The sequence below is a fragment of the Aulonocara stuartgranti genome, assembly GCF_965226115.1.
Source record: "Aulonocara stuartgranti genome assembly, chromosome: 7".
NCBI lineage: Eukaryota > Metazoa > Chordata > Actinopteri > Cichliformes > Cichlidae > Aulonocara > Aulonocara stuartgranti.
The window spans coordinates 34,875,087-34,892,369 of NC_138945.1; the positions used below are offsets into that span (position 1 = coordinate 34,875,087).

The 17,283-nt window shown below is 39.4% G+C and overlaps 2 protein-coding genes across 2 annotated transcripts in view; one reads left to right on the forward strand and one right to left on the reverse strand.

Moving 5' to 3' along the window:
- The window catches only part of npr2 (natriuretic peptide receptor 2), an 86,351-nt gene that overhangs the window by 34,960 nt on the left and 34,108 nt on the right, over positions 1-17,283 (forward strand). Inside the window, exons 8-11 of the mRNA XM_082542062.1 lie at positions 6,888-7,008; positions 8,746-8,820; positions 9,728-9,805; positions 13,283-13,387. Coding sequence (XP_082398188.1) covers positions 6,888-7,008; positions 8,746-8,820; positions 9,728-9,805; positions 13,283-13,387 — 379 coding nt within the window. The remainder of the gene's footprint in view (positions 1-6,887; positions 7,009-8,745; positions 8,821-9,727; positions 9,806-13,282; positions 13,388-17,283) is intronic.
- Positions 1-17,283, reverse strand: part of spag8 (sperm associated antigen 8) — an 88,771-nt gene that overhangs the window by 23,767 nt on the left and 47,721 nt on the right. The gene's annotated exons all lie outside the window — the stretch shown is intronic.

The following is a 17,283-nucleotide window of genomic DNA, read 5'->3' on the forward strand; positions in this document are numbered from 1 at the left end:
CAGCAGCGGGCATGAGGGGATGTTGAGCAGAGCAGCAGTGACTCTGTTGTTTTTAATGAAGGGGCTGGTCCTGTGGAGGTATTCACAAATGGGACTTACCAAACAATAGGCCCAGTGTGGAGCCTCACATTTTGCCCCTCTGGCTGCCAGAGGTCTCTAAACAAGGTTCTTTTAATAGAAAAGTACTTTTTTAGTAGTGGATGAGGTACTTTAATGGCGTTTCCTGTCCTCCAAATACTAGCAAACATCAGAATTTACTTTTTGGACTCTCCAGCAACACAATTTGTTCTGGTGAAAAAGTCGCAAAGGAAAAAAAAATGATAATGAGCCACTTCAGGAGCCAACTGGGATATTCTGGGGGAAAAGACTAAAAGATGATGATATGCACACGCTACAATAATTTCCCTGAAGCCATCTGGAAACGTTTTACACCTTTTTAGATTGGGCTGGAATGTGTGGGGCTCTGCTCATTTTTCATTTCTAAGTGTTTCAGTCTGCCAATGAATCCACTGCCACCTTGCAAAGAAAAAAAAACGCACAAAAGTTCCTGCGTTTTTTAAATTTATTGTTGTCGTAAATCGTGAATTGTCAAGAAGCATCAGCTCCCCTGAGATTTCCCCCAGATGTGCTGAGTCGCTAGAGTGCCTCTTCCTCTCCATGGTGCCATGTTTATCAGAGTGGTGCTGAAAAAAAGCAACACTCAGAAACTTGTCACAAAGTTCACTGATTAGAAAATGGATGAATTCATTACTCTGGTTGGGCTTTGCAGACATTTAGTGGTTGCTTACCATTGTGGAGAAGTTGCTTCACATATCTGCTTTTATTCATCCACCTTTAATGGACGAAATAGGAGACAGAAGTAAATCATGGGAAGTGCAATCTGGGAAATTCCTCTCTGCGCCAATTTAAACACCACAATCATTAGCGAAAAATGTTTCATTTAACAACCTGCTGACATGTGTGTGAAATAAGGATAACAAAACCTAAACTAACGCAACTCTTATCCTAATCTAACATCATCTGGAAAGCTTTTAGGCACTCCCAGTCTATCAGGAGTCTGTTCAATGTATCTTAAAGGCTCCTTCATTAGAGCTAAACAAGCTCAGTGCTTTTACCAAGGTTTCCATCCCTCCATCCATCTTCTAAAAGCTAATCAGAGACGCTTTGACCTCCTTCTCACCTGCCAGCTGAGATCTCTCCAGTGTGTTCCAGGTCTGTCCTAGAATCTCCTTTGGGTTGAACAGCTCACCTGGGAGGCTTCCAGGACAAATCTTAGACAGATGCCCAAACTATCTGGCTGCTTTAAATACAATGCTTGATTTTTCGGCCATGACCCACAGCTTGTGGGCAGAATAGACTGGTTCATTGATAAATTTGTATGCCTTTGTAGTTTCTCTCTCGATCACTTGCGTGGCCGTGGCTGTTGGGGCAGATTGGACAATCGCTGATCTTAACGTCTGCGTTTCACCCCTCAAACTGTCGCTAGGTTCAAAAACCTCCTTGATTGCTTTGGTCGGCGATAGTTTGTTTTGAAGATGCCGACTTGTCTGCATCTTCGATCGTGGCTCAAGAGTTGGGTGTTCGTCTTGTAATCGGAAGGTTGCTGGTTCGAGCCCCGGCTCGGACAGTCTCGGTCGTTGTGTCCTTGGGCAAGACACTTCACCTACCGCTTACTGGTGTTGGCCAGAGGGGCCGATGGCGCGATATGTCTGCCTCGTCTCTGTCAGTCTGCCCCAGGCCAGCTGTGGCTATAACTGTGGCTGCCTCCACCAGTGTGTGAATGAGTAGTGGTATTGAGGACGAAAAGCGCTATATAAGCGCTATATAAATGCAATCCATTATTATGATTATTAAGTCACTGTCTTCAAAACAAACTACTGGCAGCCATGGCTATCTGCTAGCCAAAGCAATCGCAAGGTGGTTTTTGGTACAGCAACCAATTACACCAGTAATTGACTGCCAGAAATCACCAACAACAAATTACAGCTGGTTGGTATTTAATCATTTTTCCCCAGTGACAGGTGGTTGCCAGGACAATTTGAATTTCTTAAGTGAATGAATTTTCATTATTTTTTAAGGAAAGCCAGCTTATTAAATTTTACGGTGTACAAAGATGACCAGTGTAGCACAAAGCCTTCATTTGGTTTGGTCATTAAACCTGTCTTTTGGATAGCAATCATGTTGCTTTGTTGTCCCTTTAGATAGTCTTTCCTAAAGTGCTCTACTCTCATAATTGAGGTTGTTATTCAAATAAAAGAAACTTGTCTTTAAAGCTGGCCTGACTGGCTTTATAAAATGGAACACAGTAAATGGACTTGTTTATGGCACCTTTCTACTCTGAGAGCAGAAAGCAACAATGTGGTTGGAAAGGTGTTTCTTAACCCAAAGCATGATCTTTCCTTGAGTATATATGAAAAGAAAGCTTTCTGGTTATGTGTAGCACAAACTTGAGTCATGTTAGGCACCACAGAAGAAGACTGGTTGGAGTCAAGAATTTAGGTTAACCAAGGGGGGAAGACAACAGGCTTCAACAACAGGCCATCTGTTGCTTATTAATCCAGGAGTAATTTAATAATAGGCTTGACTGTTTCAACTCCCTCCTATCTGACGTAAACCAAGAGTCTGTCTCACCTCCAGCTGGTTCAGAAAGCAGCAGATCAGCTTCTTACTGGTTCTAACATTTAAATGACATCATCTCAATCATTGCTTCTCTCCGGGGTCTCCGCTTCGTATTAGAACTGATTTTAGGATTTTATTGATCACTTTTAGAGCACGTATGGGTCTGGCCTCAAGCTGCAGAGCATAAATGATGACCCGCCTATGAACTATTTTGCAGCCCTTAGATCCTCAGTTGGCTTAAATCTAAAGGTGTCCGTGTTTTTGCTATCAGGCCCCCTCGGCTTTGGAACAGCCTGGCTGAGGAGATAAGGTTAGCAAATTCACTGGCTTCCTTTAAATCCCTTCTTAAAACTCATTTTTATAGACCTGCTTGTATGTGATGACTTTACATCTCGTTATATGGTTATCAGCTTGCAGCTGTTTTGTCTAATTTTAGTTTTTCACTGTTTTAAAATTAAATCATACTTTTTAATTGTATGTTTCTCATGTGACTTTCATGTTTGGCTCTCTGTTTAATCGACTCTTTTAGTAATCTGTTTGCCTGTCTGCCTTTGTATACTCGTAGTAGAAGTATATCAAAATATTGTATCAATATTGTTATTAATAGATCAATACATAATTTATAGTGCTTTGACAAATCAGAGACAGAACAACAGAGAAGTAATTTTAGGATTTATTTCTCTATTTAAGCTTTAATTTATAGTGCATTTCTGCACCAGGACAGTCTTTTTCTACATGCATAGAGATGTTTATAGCATTTCTGACAGAGGATTTCTTTTGAAAATTTCATGTAGTCAAACAGACTGGACACTCTTTTTTTTAAAAAAATAACCTGAAAACATAGATTTGAGACATTTTAAGATGACACAAACTCATTGCCTTTACTGTACACAGATTGATTGTGCTTCCAGGGGCGCTCGCCTATTCTCAGCCAGGAAAAACCCTGCAGGATTTCAGTATTTGCAAGAAATAGGCAGTGTCAGTTAAGTAGGCTGCAGCTCTTATTTGTGTCAAATACATCTTTAATCAGTGTTTAAATAAATAAAAGAATTGGCTCAAGCTCTGTTTTAGCCGATAGCCAAGACTACAGGACACGAGGGAAAGAAGAAATCACCACATATTTATTGCATACATAAAATACCTTTCTGGATGATGCTCAGTGATTGTATCTTCTTCACTGAACACTTGACCCTGTTTTTCAGTTGCTTTAGCTTTATCACAGCAATTCAGTATCCAAAACTGGCAATTCAAAGAGACGGGCTGATTTGCCACACTCCTATTATGAACCACAAAAGGCAGGACACTAAAGCTTGGTCGGTATGATTTAGTAGCTAATGCACTTTAAATGATTATTACTGGGAAGCCTGGACAGACCGTGCCATTATTTTAACTTTACCCAGGTGAGCAACAATTTAAGATGATTGGTAATCACCACAAATGCTGTTTCCACTTCATAATGTCTCACTGAGCTCTGTGGTATACATCGTGGCTTACTGTGTGAGGCTTTTACTGTTTTAAATGCCAGAAGTCATGATTTCAGTGTACTCTATGATAACCCCCTTCGGTGAACTGCAACATTACGATGCTCGGTTAAACATTACCATTACTTCAGTTGAATAAGGCATAAATTAATTAAAAGATTTTTCACGCTGAGCCAAAACAACTGTAAAATACTGTAAGTTGCATTTAGTCTAAAGCTCTTAACCCTAGTGTGTTTAACTGGTCTGAAGAGTAACATTAGGAGACCTTAACTTTTATAGTTCTTTTAAAAAAACTGAGTTGGAAACAGTAGTAGTACTAAAGTACAGTTATGGCTTGAAATTCAGGGAGTAAAAAAAATAAAAGAGTGAAGTGGATTCTACCAACCAATATAATGGTTGGTTTATGACATAGCTGCCCTAAATTAACAGTATTGGTAACTAAAAAAAATTAATTCTTTTTTTCCTGTAATGGTTAATCCACCAGTATGTGCGAGCTGTTTAATCAGCATATTTTAAATTCTGAAAGATGTTTTTATCAATGATTTTAAACTTTACTGGTTCACAAAAAAAATCAGAAACAGATTAGTAAAACACATTAACTTTTGATTAAGATGCCAAATTACAATTATTTACCTGCATTCCTGAACAGAAAACATAGTTTTAGTGGTTTAATGTTATGCTTGTTTATTTTCTGACTTGTCAGAGAAGTCAAGTGTGCCGGATCAAATTTGGGTATAAAGATTCAGTTCAGCGAATTAAGTAATTTTTTGTTTTAAGCAGGCTTTTGACAGATTTCTAAAGGTGGTCCAAGAAATTTGCAAAGCACTGTACCATTACTTGAAGTAGAAGATATAGTCGACATTGATTGATGATTAACCTTCAAGTGACTGCTGTATATATATATATGTACTATTGTGACACTCTCAACACTATCAGTCGAACAGGCCTAGATAATCTGCTAGCTATAAAACTAATTGCAAGGACTGCAACCGACTTTACCTTCAGCAACCACTTGGCAACTGGTTGGGGAATATAGATTTTTGCCTAATGACTGTTGGTTATCAGGAAGTACAGACAGGTTTCTAGACCTTAATTGAAAAATATTTCCCACCATGAATTTGTTATTTACCTACCAAACTTTTCATAGTTTGCCATCAGTGTGGCAAAGATAACTGCAAGTTATCTGGGATCTTTTCTGAACCTGGAAATATTTTTTATGTAGTTTTGCAGTGAACAATGGCTAACGCACCTAGAGAAGCAAAAGGTTGTGTGGCTGACGCCTCGAGGCAGATACTTAATGACCAAAGTAACTATGAAGATAGCTCAACAAACTCAGACATATTAGGTTAACTCCTTTTTACTTAAACATAATTTAAACTGTTTAAGGAATGACAGACACAAATAAATTATTTTATTTTTTATTAGCTATCAAGTGAAGCATTCCTGTTTTAAATGTAATGCGGTGATTTTAGCTGCTAAAATAGCCTGGTTAAGCATGAGGGTTGTGAGACAGAGAGGGAAAGGGGACTTTCCAAAATTAGTAAAGTAACATAAATGTTGCCAAGATTAATGTGAAAGGTGCAGTAGGAAGGTGGCTGTAACAAGGAAATATAATAAAAGTTCAACAAGGTTATTAGGAAACCCAAATGTGAGAAATACATAAGACAAAAAGTTGACAACTTGACCAAATGACAAAAAAAGAGGAACGGTGCGAACCCTGCATTCATGTACTCTTTTGTTCTATTGTACTCTTATTATCAAACATAAGCAAAACATTTCTATGCAATACATGAATTTTTAACATTAATCTAAAATTTCTTATGATTATGCAAATATGTACATTTATCTGTCATCAACTCAGCAACCCAAGATTTCCTCTTGCTCTTACTCTGGTTTGTGTGAATTTTTCCACTCGGAAATTTGTTTTCCCTAATGAGTGCACTGCAAGAACAAACACAGTTCAGGGAAATAAAATGCAAAAGTAAGCTTAATTAGACAAAAACAATGGTGGGAAAAGAACAGAGACAGGAAGTTAAGAAAAAAGTAAGCTAGACGAGGGAATAACGTTCAAAATAGAACAGGAAGTAACTGAAAGGCCCACGAGACAGAAGGCATCATAAAAAGTGACCCAAAGGAAAACTAAGGACAATGTGCAGTGTGACAATCCTTTTAAAGAAATCATTTTTTGAACTTATATTTACACTAACTTCATGCTCAGTTGATTTCACTAAATAGCAGTTTGGGTGCTTACTGTCAAATGTTCCATGTTTCTGTATTTTGCTTGGAAGAAAGAGCCCTTTGTTCAGGAGAGTCAAGATACTTCCCCTAAAATAGTGCCTCACTGCCAAGCATCAATAAGTAGAGCATATGAGCCAGTAAAGTTAAAATCTAATAAAAATAAACACAGGCCTAAATGCATCACCAAATGTACATAACTTCACGTAAATGCTGTATGTGAGGCATTCTGTAATCACATCTGAGACCGCTATCTCAGGAAATACCAACAGGAAAGACAGAGATCAAACGTAACAAATGGAGTTAATTTGCATTTTGTTTTAAGGTGACTTGCGAGATTAAATCCAGCTTGCTTAATAACTTATAATTCTCCTGCAGACCACCTTGGCTCCGAAGGACTTTTAATCATTGCTTTAGTTCCAGCTGGTGTAGCTTTGTGGTGAAAACATCACCTCATGGCCTTTGCATCAACCCCAAACCAGTCTAGTTCTCCTGTTGTTTGTGCTGCCGTGACCTTGTCGATTTCACCACCTGCTTTTTTACTTTCTGCAGGAAACTGAAGCTGGAGAAGGAACTGGCAGGAATGCTGTGGAGGATTCGGTGGGAGGACCTTCAGTTCGAGAGCCCAAATAAATACCACAAGCGTGCTGGCAGTCGGCTCACCCTCTCACAGGTAGATCACAAGATTTATGTGCAGAAAATGATGCAAAATGTTGAAATGACACCCACACGATCTCATATGAGAGCTAGCAGCCATTAAACTTTAAAATCTTCATAATTGTGAGCTTTTTATCACTTTATATCAGGCTGCAATCTGTGAGGCCTAGAAAATTGTTGTCTGTGCCCTGGTCCCTATTCTGTTCTCACGGTTTCTGTAATGGTTGATGGGGGTACTTTTGCCCATTTGCAACATCTGCAACTAGCACCCCAATATAACCTTCCACCTACACCTTCTGTCTATCCCGCTATCAAACAGCTTCACACAGTTAAAAACAGTCTTAATGCCTGTGGTTTAGATCCAACACTCGAGTCAATTAAGTCAATAAGAATTTCTCAGTTAGTGTCTCCTGACTGATGAGCTGTCAGAGTGAGGCCTGCTGATCGCCAGTTCTTCTTTTGGTTACATTTTTAGGTGCTATGTTCTTTGCACTTGCATTAACGTGATGCCAGATATTTTGATGTGTCACACTTTCATAATTCAACATCGTCCCTAAAACAGTTTTAGGGAACCCTAAATTTTTTATGCAGTCATATGCTGCAATAATAATATATGCTTACCGTAAAAAACCCCAAAGCATGCCTGGACTTATCTTGTCACACCATTTGGCAACCTCTGCACTCGTCTATGATTTGAGTTTGGTTAATGTGAAGTAGTTCTGAAAATCTACCTATTTAGCACGTAGCTAAAACAAAACCCAGCCCTGCCCCTCGTTAATTGTAACCTGGTGGATGTTAATTGGTAAAAAAGTTGCTCATCTGGCAGGTTATTTTTGCATGCTTGGTTGGTATATTTCATTCATACAGGCCTGATTATCAGTCTGGACATGTCACTGTGGTAAAATTGGACCCTCCAGGATTCAAAATGCTTGAAGTTCAGAGCTTCCCTCCTGTTTACACACTGTGTGCTGCGTATTAAAAAGCAGTTTGTGGGTTTTGTTAGAAAAAGCAAAAGCTGCTGCCCCAAGAGAGTCCAAATCCTTTGTGAGTTTACACATTCCTGAAAGCTGGTGGTTTATTGATGGTAGCTGGGTTTGCAGTGGCATATTAAATGATTGTTAAAATAAGCCTTCGCCTGGCCCCCACTCCTATATACATAATACGTCATTACGTTCTTAGTATCGGGTTCTGTTGTCTGAGTGTTAATGCATCTCCTTCGGGTTGTGTTTCATCCCACACGTGCAAGTGTTCATGAAAAGCACATGTACACACCTTTTTCATTATTGCTTTTTTGTCCATTTCCTGGGGTGTGTGTGTGTGTGTGTGTGTGTGTGTGTGTGTGTGTGTGTGTGTGTGTGGAAAACACAGAAATTTTCCAAATTAGAGTATTTTCCAGGGTGCCGTGTGATGCCAATATTTGCATTCTATACAAATGTGCAGTTGACTGTGCTGGCTGTATGCATGCAGTGCGCCCACTTGATTTTTATTCATTCGGTGTGCTCTGCAGACATTTGCAAAATGACTCGAGCTGGAATCTGAAAGCACTTTATTTTCTCAAATATAAGTGAACGATGGTTTCATGTTACGCAGAGAAGTGGGGCATGTTTTTGGGTAGTTGAACCATTTTAGAAATCTACATTGCAGTGAAGTAGAAGCACAGTCTTAAAGTGAACATGATTTAATCCTCTTTGCTTTAATCTACGCACACTAACTGACATTTTTTTCTTCTCACTATCCCTTTCCACCTTCTCAGAGAGGCTCCAGCTACGGCTCCTTGATAACTGCCCATGGAAAATATCAGCTATTTGCAAAAACGGGCTATTTTAAGGTAAGGCTTAGCGAGTTCTGACATTTTCAACTCCTGCGCACTCCTTTCCCGCCCACACATGTGCACACTCGCAGAGAAAAACTGAAGAGAGGAGAGAGAAAGCGAGAGTGTGGGCGAATTTAGGTAGTTGGTTTTAATGTGAGCTGCAGAATGCGTCAATTTTCTTTCTCTCTCTCTCTCTCTCTCTCTGCCTTTTTGTGTGTGTGTGTGTGTGTGTCTTTGTTTTTACACTCCCGCCTGCAGTCTGGACAGGGCCATCAACTTGTTGCTGCTGTTAATTTGTCCGTTTCAGATTGAAGAGGTGTGAGAAAATGTGACAAAAAGAGGCTGCTGAATAACGAGATGGCGGGCTGTACTCTTTTTTTTTAGCTGAATGATGCAGGGTTTTTATATAAATGCTGATGTCAGGATACAGATCGAGCATCTTGTTTATAATTAGGGTTATTGATACGCCTCTTGAAAGTCAGTACAGATCAAGGGTGATAAAATCTGTCACCAGAAACAGCCAATAATTGCTGGACAAAGAGAACCTTTCTATTCAGAATTCTTCAGGTCTTAACTGTGCATTTCATTTGAATAAAAGTTAAAACTCCCACACAAACTGCCGGTCTTGCTTCGTAGTTGCTACAGCAGCATTTTTCTCCAGTCTGTCACATCTGTGGCTCTGAGGATCATCACATTGGAAACAACAGACGCAAGTCTTCCTCTGCAGCACAGCTGCAATCGACCACACATGTACCTGTAGGCTACACTGCTGTTCTCTCTCTCTGTGCTTAATACTGATTCCTTTTAATTTCATGTTTTTTGTGTTGTTTTGTTTGTGCATCCATATATATATATTTTTTTCTCATATGATGAAAGCTGGTGTGTAAATCTGGCTTCACCGCTCATCTTGTGTTGCACACAGGGGAACCTGGTGGCCATCAAGCACGTCAACAAGAAGAGGATAGAGCTGACAAGACAAGTTTTAATGGAGCTCAAGCATGTAAGTGTCCCAAAACGTATTCCTTTGAAGGAGATGCTTTATTATTGCGTGTCAAAGGGAATTACAGAAAGTGCAGCATGTGACTCTCAATTGTTGATTTTATATTTAAAAAAAAAAGAGACAAAAATGGAGAAGCCATCTGTGTGTCTGTTCTCTAATTATTGAGCACAGACTGCAAAGGCAATAATTAATAAACTGCAAAGAGAAAGGGGGATGCTTTCATGGGTTTCTAATTCCTTAATGAATAAAGTTTAAAATGCTTTTAATCACTCAGTAAGCATGGCAGTAACTGGATTGGCTTGGGGCAACACTTCTGACCTACTAAGCCTGTGTTGTACAAGTGCGACAGGATTACTACTGTTCACAATCTGTATCGCTGCACCTCTGTTTTCTTTCTAAAAAGTGACTTCTAATTGACTCGCACAATTTTATATTTCCTGGACTGGTTCTTTTTTCCCCATCTCATTTTATTTGTTTTCCAGCAAATATAAAATATGGAGAAAAAAAATCTAAAAATATGTTATATTATTATTAGTACAACCCATCTGGCCCAGTTTTACTTGTAAGTAACATCAGAATCTAGAGGGATGTTTCATTTGCCTTCTTTTATGTGGAGGGATCAATATTCTGTGCACTCAATTTAGTGTATGCATTCTTCATAAAAGGCTTATAAATGAAGGAACTTTATCACTCCGAGGAAGAAACTGAGAATCATTGCTGTACTTTTAAGGTTTTTGCTTTCATAGCTTTCTGAAAATAAAATAAAATAAAATAATTTAATACATTCAAAGATTCAAATGTTCTAACTTGATATTTATAAGTAAAACAGTAAATGATAAGATGGGCGTGTTGCTGCCAGACAGTGGACCCAGATGCAGGATTCGGCAGATGGAATTAAACAAAAATAAAAACAATAACAAAGCAGGACGTGGACAAACTGACTGCAGACAACAGACTGATGGAAGCTCACACACCATGAGGAATATGCAGACAATGTACACATAGGAGGAGATGAGGGCAGACTGGACACACCTGGGAACACAGCTGAACAGGGTCTAACTATTGAGATATTGGAGGCAAAACTGAACATAATGCACATGAGACGAGGGACTAAAGTAAATACAAAAAACAGGAAGTAACAATCACTGAAAACAGGACTAAGACACACAAATTCGACGTAGACAAGAAAATAAACAAACATGGAGACGTGATTGAATAAAATGGAAATTGAATTGAACTAATTTAACTATTGAACTAATTGAGTTCGGTGTAACAAGCCACGTTCTGAGTAAGGTTAGTTTTTCTCTGACGTTATGATGTATAAAATTCAGGTGCAATATAAAAGCAATGAAATTTACTTCCTTTTGATTTCTTCACCGCTGTCTTTTAGCTTTCTTGGTTCAAGCTGAACTAAACAGCAAGGGAGTGAGCGAGCTTAGAGTTGCTAAGTAAAGGAAAGGAATGCACTGGATTGGGTATTGATGGGGTAGGCCTGACCTAAAGCACATCCCGCTTTATCCTTCTGTTTCACTCTAGCATCGACTGTAAATTATAAAAATGAACTTCATTATATTCATATATATTCATATTGACCCCAAAAGCTCATAAGGAAGGTGTTTACAAAGGTCATAGATCAAATGAAAAGTACGGTCTTTTCCTATTGACTTCTGTACAACTGGACTTCTTTTGAAAACAGAGACGTCGCTCCCTGCTGGCTGACCACTAGACGAAATGCATTGCCTTCACTTTTCAGACTCTACCTCGATCCTTTATACACAGTCTGCGAGTGAAACAGATTCTCGTCACTCTTGAGTTTGTCTTCTTTCTTTAAAAGGGGAAAGCAAAGTTGTATTTTGAGGTAAAATGCATCTCTGAGTGCTTCCAGTTGCATCTGTTTGAAAAGAGCTTTACACTGAGTGAGACCTTGGAGGACAGAAAAAATACCCTTCATCTCAACTAGTTGTATTCAACAGGTAATTTATTTGCTCACCAAAATGAAGCAACTGTTTAGATGAAAGACCTTCATAATCTCCACCTGCTTTATGAAAGGAGTTTTTTTTAAAGTGGAACAATTTCAGCATGTTAGTTTTGGGTATTTTTCTCTGGCTCTGTAGCTTATCTTGTGAAAGATAGGTTTGTGTTAGTGTTTACAAAGACCCACTGCAGGATGTTACAGCAAAGGGTTCAGATCCTTTAAACATGTATTTGAGTGCAGCTGCTGATGGAAAAGGTCTCCTCGGCTGGGTGATGTTTACGAGTGAGTGATAAGGAAGCTGGCTGAAGGGGGGAAAACAGAAAATCTTGCAATTTATGTGGTTTGGTGATGGAAACACTGTGTGGCAAAGGGAAACCCGTAACTCGGAAATTGCACCAGTGGTAATGAAAAGTTGTGGAGAAAACTTGTGGCCATTTTTTCTCTTTTCTCCAGCTCGGATTCTTTTGGTGCTTTTGGGCCTTTTTTCTGTTGCTGTCCTTCAGAGGAGAGGAGAGTTCAGGCTTCCTTGACGCCTCTGTGGCCTCTCGGTCAGTCGGCAGGCACATGGGGGAGTGAGGCTTCTGTCTGAGCTGGCAGCTTCTCAGACGCCCCGGGGGCCTGATCGACTGTCAAACCTCAGCTCGTATAAAAGCCGACCAGATGGGGGGAAGAGACAGGCCTGCCAGTGGAAACTTAACCACTTGTCTTCCAGTGCTCTCTCCTCCCCCCTCGCTTGTGTGCAGCGGGGGAAATTATATAGGCCAAAGGGTAGCCTAACATCCCCCGAGCCGTGAAACATGAGCAACTAACACCCTGGTTTTGGTGTGAGAGCTTCTGTCACTCACTGAGGATGAATTTTCAAAGTTTTGCACCAGCTGCAGAAAGATACGCTGTCTTTGTTAGCACTAGTAGCCGTTTGTGTTTCTAGAAAAGAAAATTACTGTTTTCTTCTTCCTTTTTATTTCCACTTCGCACATTCTCATAAAATGAAACGTTCCCGCTTAATCGACACCAAAGGTTTCTGTTTTCATTCCTTTTTCGAACATACAGAGTGATTCATGCTTTGGAAGACGCTTTGTGTCGTTAAAACCAGTGAGTGATTATTTTCCATGTAAAGCAGTTTTACACATTCAGCCTGTTCCAGTGTGATATTCCTGCTCGTACGTCCTCTCAACACCTCAACCTTATGTTATTTTTTTCATCGCCCTGAGCACACTGGCTCATTCATAACCTCCAAGGGCAATTTATGCACACGCACATGTTTCACCTGGGTGCCCCGAGCAGGAATGCGTCTCAACACGTAGGAAAAGACACGGTGCCAGCTAGCCCACTGCAAATAGATTATTTTGATGAACTGCTGGCAGCGTTATTCTCAAAACTTTGTACATAAACGAGCCGTCAGTCCTCCCTCCTCCGTCCTCTGTTTCCATGGGGTTCGGGAATGTGATGTTGGAAAGAGTTGCACTCACAGTTGCTGTGTGTTTGTGTGTGGTTATTTTCAGATGAGAGACGTTCAGTTCAACCATCTGACTCGCTTCATCGGGGCCTGCATCGACCCTCCTAACGTCTGCATCGTAACGGAGTACTGTCCCCGAGGGAGCCTGCAGGTAACCATTTTCAACCCCTCTAAAGCTGAAGAGGGTCACAACAGGCTATTTTAACCTTCAAATTACATAATAATTACAACCTCAGATGAACAACACATGGCATATTACACTGTTATTATTTATTTCACAAAAACTAAGCCAAAATGAAGATAAGTATACAAAAAAAATCATCAGTAGACTTTACGATTCATTAGCTTGTGGAACCACCTCTACCACCAGTAACTTGAAGTAATCTGTTCACATGTTGGACAAAGTAGACAGATGGTTCAAAAGAGGAGTAAAAGAGGCCATTTATGTCCACTGTGAGCGACCATCTTTGAACAGGTGGCTTATGACACCAACTGTCAGCCATCTATAATCCAGTTTTGAGATCCCTTCCCAGACGCCTTAACGCCTGCTCACATCCTGGGCCATCTGACCTTAGGATATCACTGGGGCTAGGTTTCACCCGAAACCTTGGCTGATTGTGACCTACACCCGTTTTCACACCTTGGCTCATGTGATTAGGTAGAGGATCATCAGGGGTCCTTTTGTCCCTCTCAGTGGGATACTCCCACAGGGTTTAAATCTGGGAATCTCCACCATTTGACCCTAGAACTGAAGAAACTTCTCAGATGAGAGGTGAAATGTCTTCAAGCAACTTAAAGAAGTCCAGACGCTTTTCTTTCCAAGCTCCTTAGACTTTACTATTCAGAGCTCATGGCTGCAAGACAAGCCCAAATCATCACCGCTTATCTGTCCAACATTCATTGTTCAAGAAGTCTTGTAGTTTGTTCAGATGCACCTTTGCAAGCCTAAACTGTGCCATGTTCTCTTTAGAGCAAAGGGGCTTTCTCCTGGAAACCCTTCCAAACAAGTCATGCTTATTTAGTCTTTTTTTTAACTGTACTGTCATGAACGTTAACATTTAACATACTGAGGCCTCTAGATTTCACTCTTTGCAGTTTCTCTGGACACTGCACGGTCTGTCCTTGGGTTGAATTTGCTGGGATGTCCATTCCCGGGAAGACTGGCAGCTGTCTTGAATATTTTCCACTTGTGAATAATCTTTCCTACTGTAGTATGATGGACTTCAAATTGTTTGGAAATCGCCTTATAACCCTTCGTAGAATGATGGGCAGCAGCAACTGCTTCTCTAAAGCTGCTGCTGTCTTTCCTCTCTTGGTGTGTTAGCACACACCTGAATGCTCCAGACCAGGCCCTCATGTGTTACACAGAGCTTTCCACCACTATCACGAAGACCAGTCTGCTTTTTTACAGATGCTGATGATCAGTTAATCACATACATTTGATTAAAAGCATCTGGCTGCATCTTATCCTCTTAATTCCTATGAAAGCAGTTTAGTTCTGTGTTGTTGTTCATTTAAGGTTGTCTTGCGTCCTAGTACGCAAATCCCTAGAATCAAAAGACAGTGTAATTTATTTGTGTACTCGATTTGCCTAATTAACATAATTTTCATAATGTATATTTCAGTAATCTAAATGCAGCATTTTGAATTTTTCTGCACTAAACATTTGGCACATCTGTATAAGGCTAAACTAAAAATAGTCTTTTGAAAATTGTGAAATTTTGTGAACTTTGAAAGCTAATTTAAATAAAATATAAACACAAAGTATCATCATTTTTGTATTTGTTTGTTTGGTAAATTTTTAATTGATGAGGCATTGTTATTGTGAATTTGGATGTCCACAACACTGTGAGTCAACTGCTTTCAAAAAGCTCTTTATTGTAATACCTGTACTGATTTTTCGTAAATCTTGCCTCTAACATATCCCGCCCATACTAGAATAATTCAAAAACACTAAACCTAATACTAAAACTAATAAAAACTAAACTGAAACATGAAACTCACTCATGAAATTAATTGGAACTAAACTGAATTAAAAACAAAAAGTCAAAATGAGATAAAAAAAAAAATACAAAACTAATTACCAGCTAATTACAAAACTGTAATAACTCTGCTTTTTTGTGATGATAATAGCCCTAACTCACAGCCTACACTTGAAAAACATGTGTCATTTGTGTTTTTACAGCTTTAGTAAAATGGTCAGAAGGTGAAATGGACAAACAACAGCTGAGACAGCAAATATCTGGTGTGTGTGTGCAGAGGTCCGCTCCACACACCCTTTGAATCAGGTTGTGTTGCCAGATTGCACTGACAGATAGACAGAAGCTGTATTTAGCGTGTGGCTCGTGTGTCTAGACTGCAGTTTATAGACAATCTGCGTTTGCAGACGCAAACCCAGCGGGCCCTCATGTGTTACACAGAGCTTTCCACCACTATCACGAAGACACCAAAGAAGGAAATGTCTTCTGGAATAGTGATGTTCATCCCTGCAGTAGGGTTCAAGAGACCTGGATAATCATGTGCCAAGGAGCACTGAAAGCTGTCAGCTGATATTTTACAGACTAAACAATTCATCCCATACAATTTAACAAGCAATGATAAAAATAACTGAACAGACGACCAGGACCTAAAAGTGTTTTCTAAAAGTTGATCGCCACAAAGATGAAAACCTTCTGAGATTTTTTATTTTTGTTTTTTTCACATGACAACAGACAGACAGACAATAAGGACTCAAACAACAAATCTAACAAAAGCCAGCTGGTGGATTTTTGTGTTGAAGTACTGTTAGATTAAGCTGTATTCCTGGCAGTGTTTGTGTCTGTTGAGCTCTGCAAGACCAACTTAAATCACCTTATTTACTCTGCAGCAAGATTACAATACTTATCAAGCTAACCATTAAAAGTCCACACATTCTTTTGTCCTTCAATATTTGCGATTTGTCTTTTTTTGTTCCAGTAAGGAATACATGACGCTTTAAACAAACTTGATCTTGGCCCGAGATGCTGGCACGCCAGAAGCTTCCTTAAAACAGACGAGCTGGGAAATGACTTTTATCAGTCACACTTTAAAGAAAGTCGTCTGCGTAAAAGGCAGATATCTGTGACTGATGTGATACTGCTGGATGCTGAAACAGAGGCCAGGGAAGACAAACTGTCAGCTCTGGAATTGTTTCTGCATTTAGTCTTTAAATAAACTTTAAGAGCATCTTGGCTGCTGATTATGGACAACCAGATTTCAGTAAATATCAGTAAAAAACAAGAAAAAAGAAATTAGTGTTCCATGAAGTCATAGCAATAATAACTAAATGCGATAAATAATGAAATGCTACTTTCGGCTGCTACTTTGTCACAAGGCGCTGACACAGAGTAGCTCCACATGTTTTGAATTTTGGCAGAGTTTCACACCGGATGCCCTTCCTGATCCAACCCCAGAGGGATTGGACTCTTTGTCTGGAATTGAACCAGTTCAGTTGAATTCAGTTTTATTAATATAACGCCAAATCCCAGTTAACTCAAGGCACTTTATGTTGCAAGGTAAAGACCCTGCAGTGATACAGAGAAAGCAGAGAAAACCCCAACAATCAGACATTTTCCTATGATTAAGTTTTTTGGTGACAGTGGGAATGAAAAACTCCCTTTTAAGAGGAAGAAACAGAACCAGGCTTGGGGAGGGGTTGCCATCTGGTGCAACTGGTTTGGGGGGGGTGAGACAAAGAAACCAAGACCTTTGGCTTACCATGTGATTGTGTGAACCACTGTGCTATGGAACCATTACATATAATAAATACATAAAAAATATAGCAATAAATAAATGTGACAAATAAGTAGACAATATGTAGAAAATTAGGGTAATTAATACAGATAAATACAAAACAGTAAAAAAATAATGAAGAAAATAAGATGATTAAAGTAAATAATTAAAAATAAAAAATTAACAGATAGATGGGTTTGGGTAAAATGCAAATGAAAAGTAGATAAATAAATTAATCTCTCATAAATGAGAATAGGGATGAATACTTTTTTTTTTTAATTCACAGTTTACACTCTT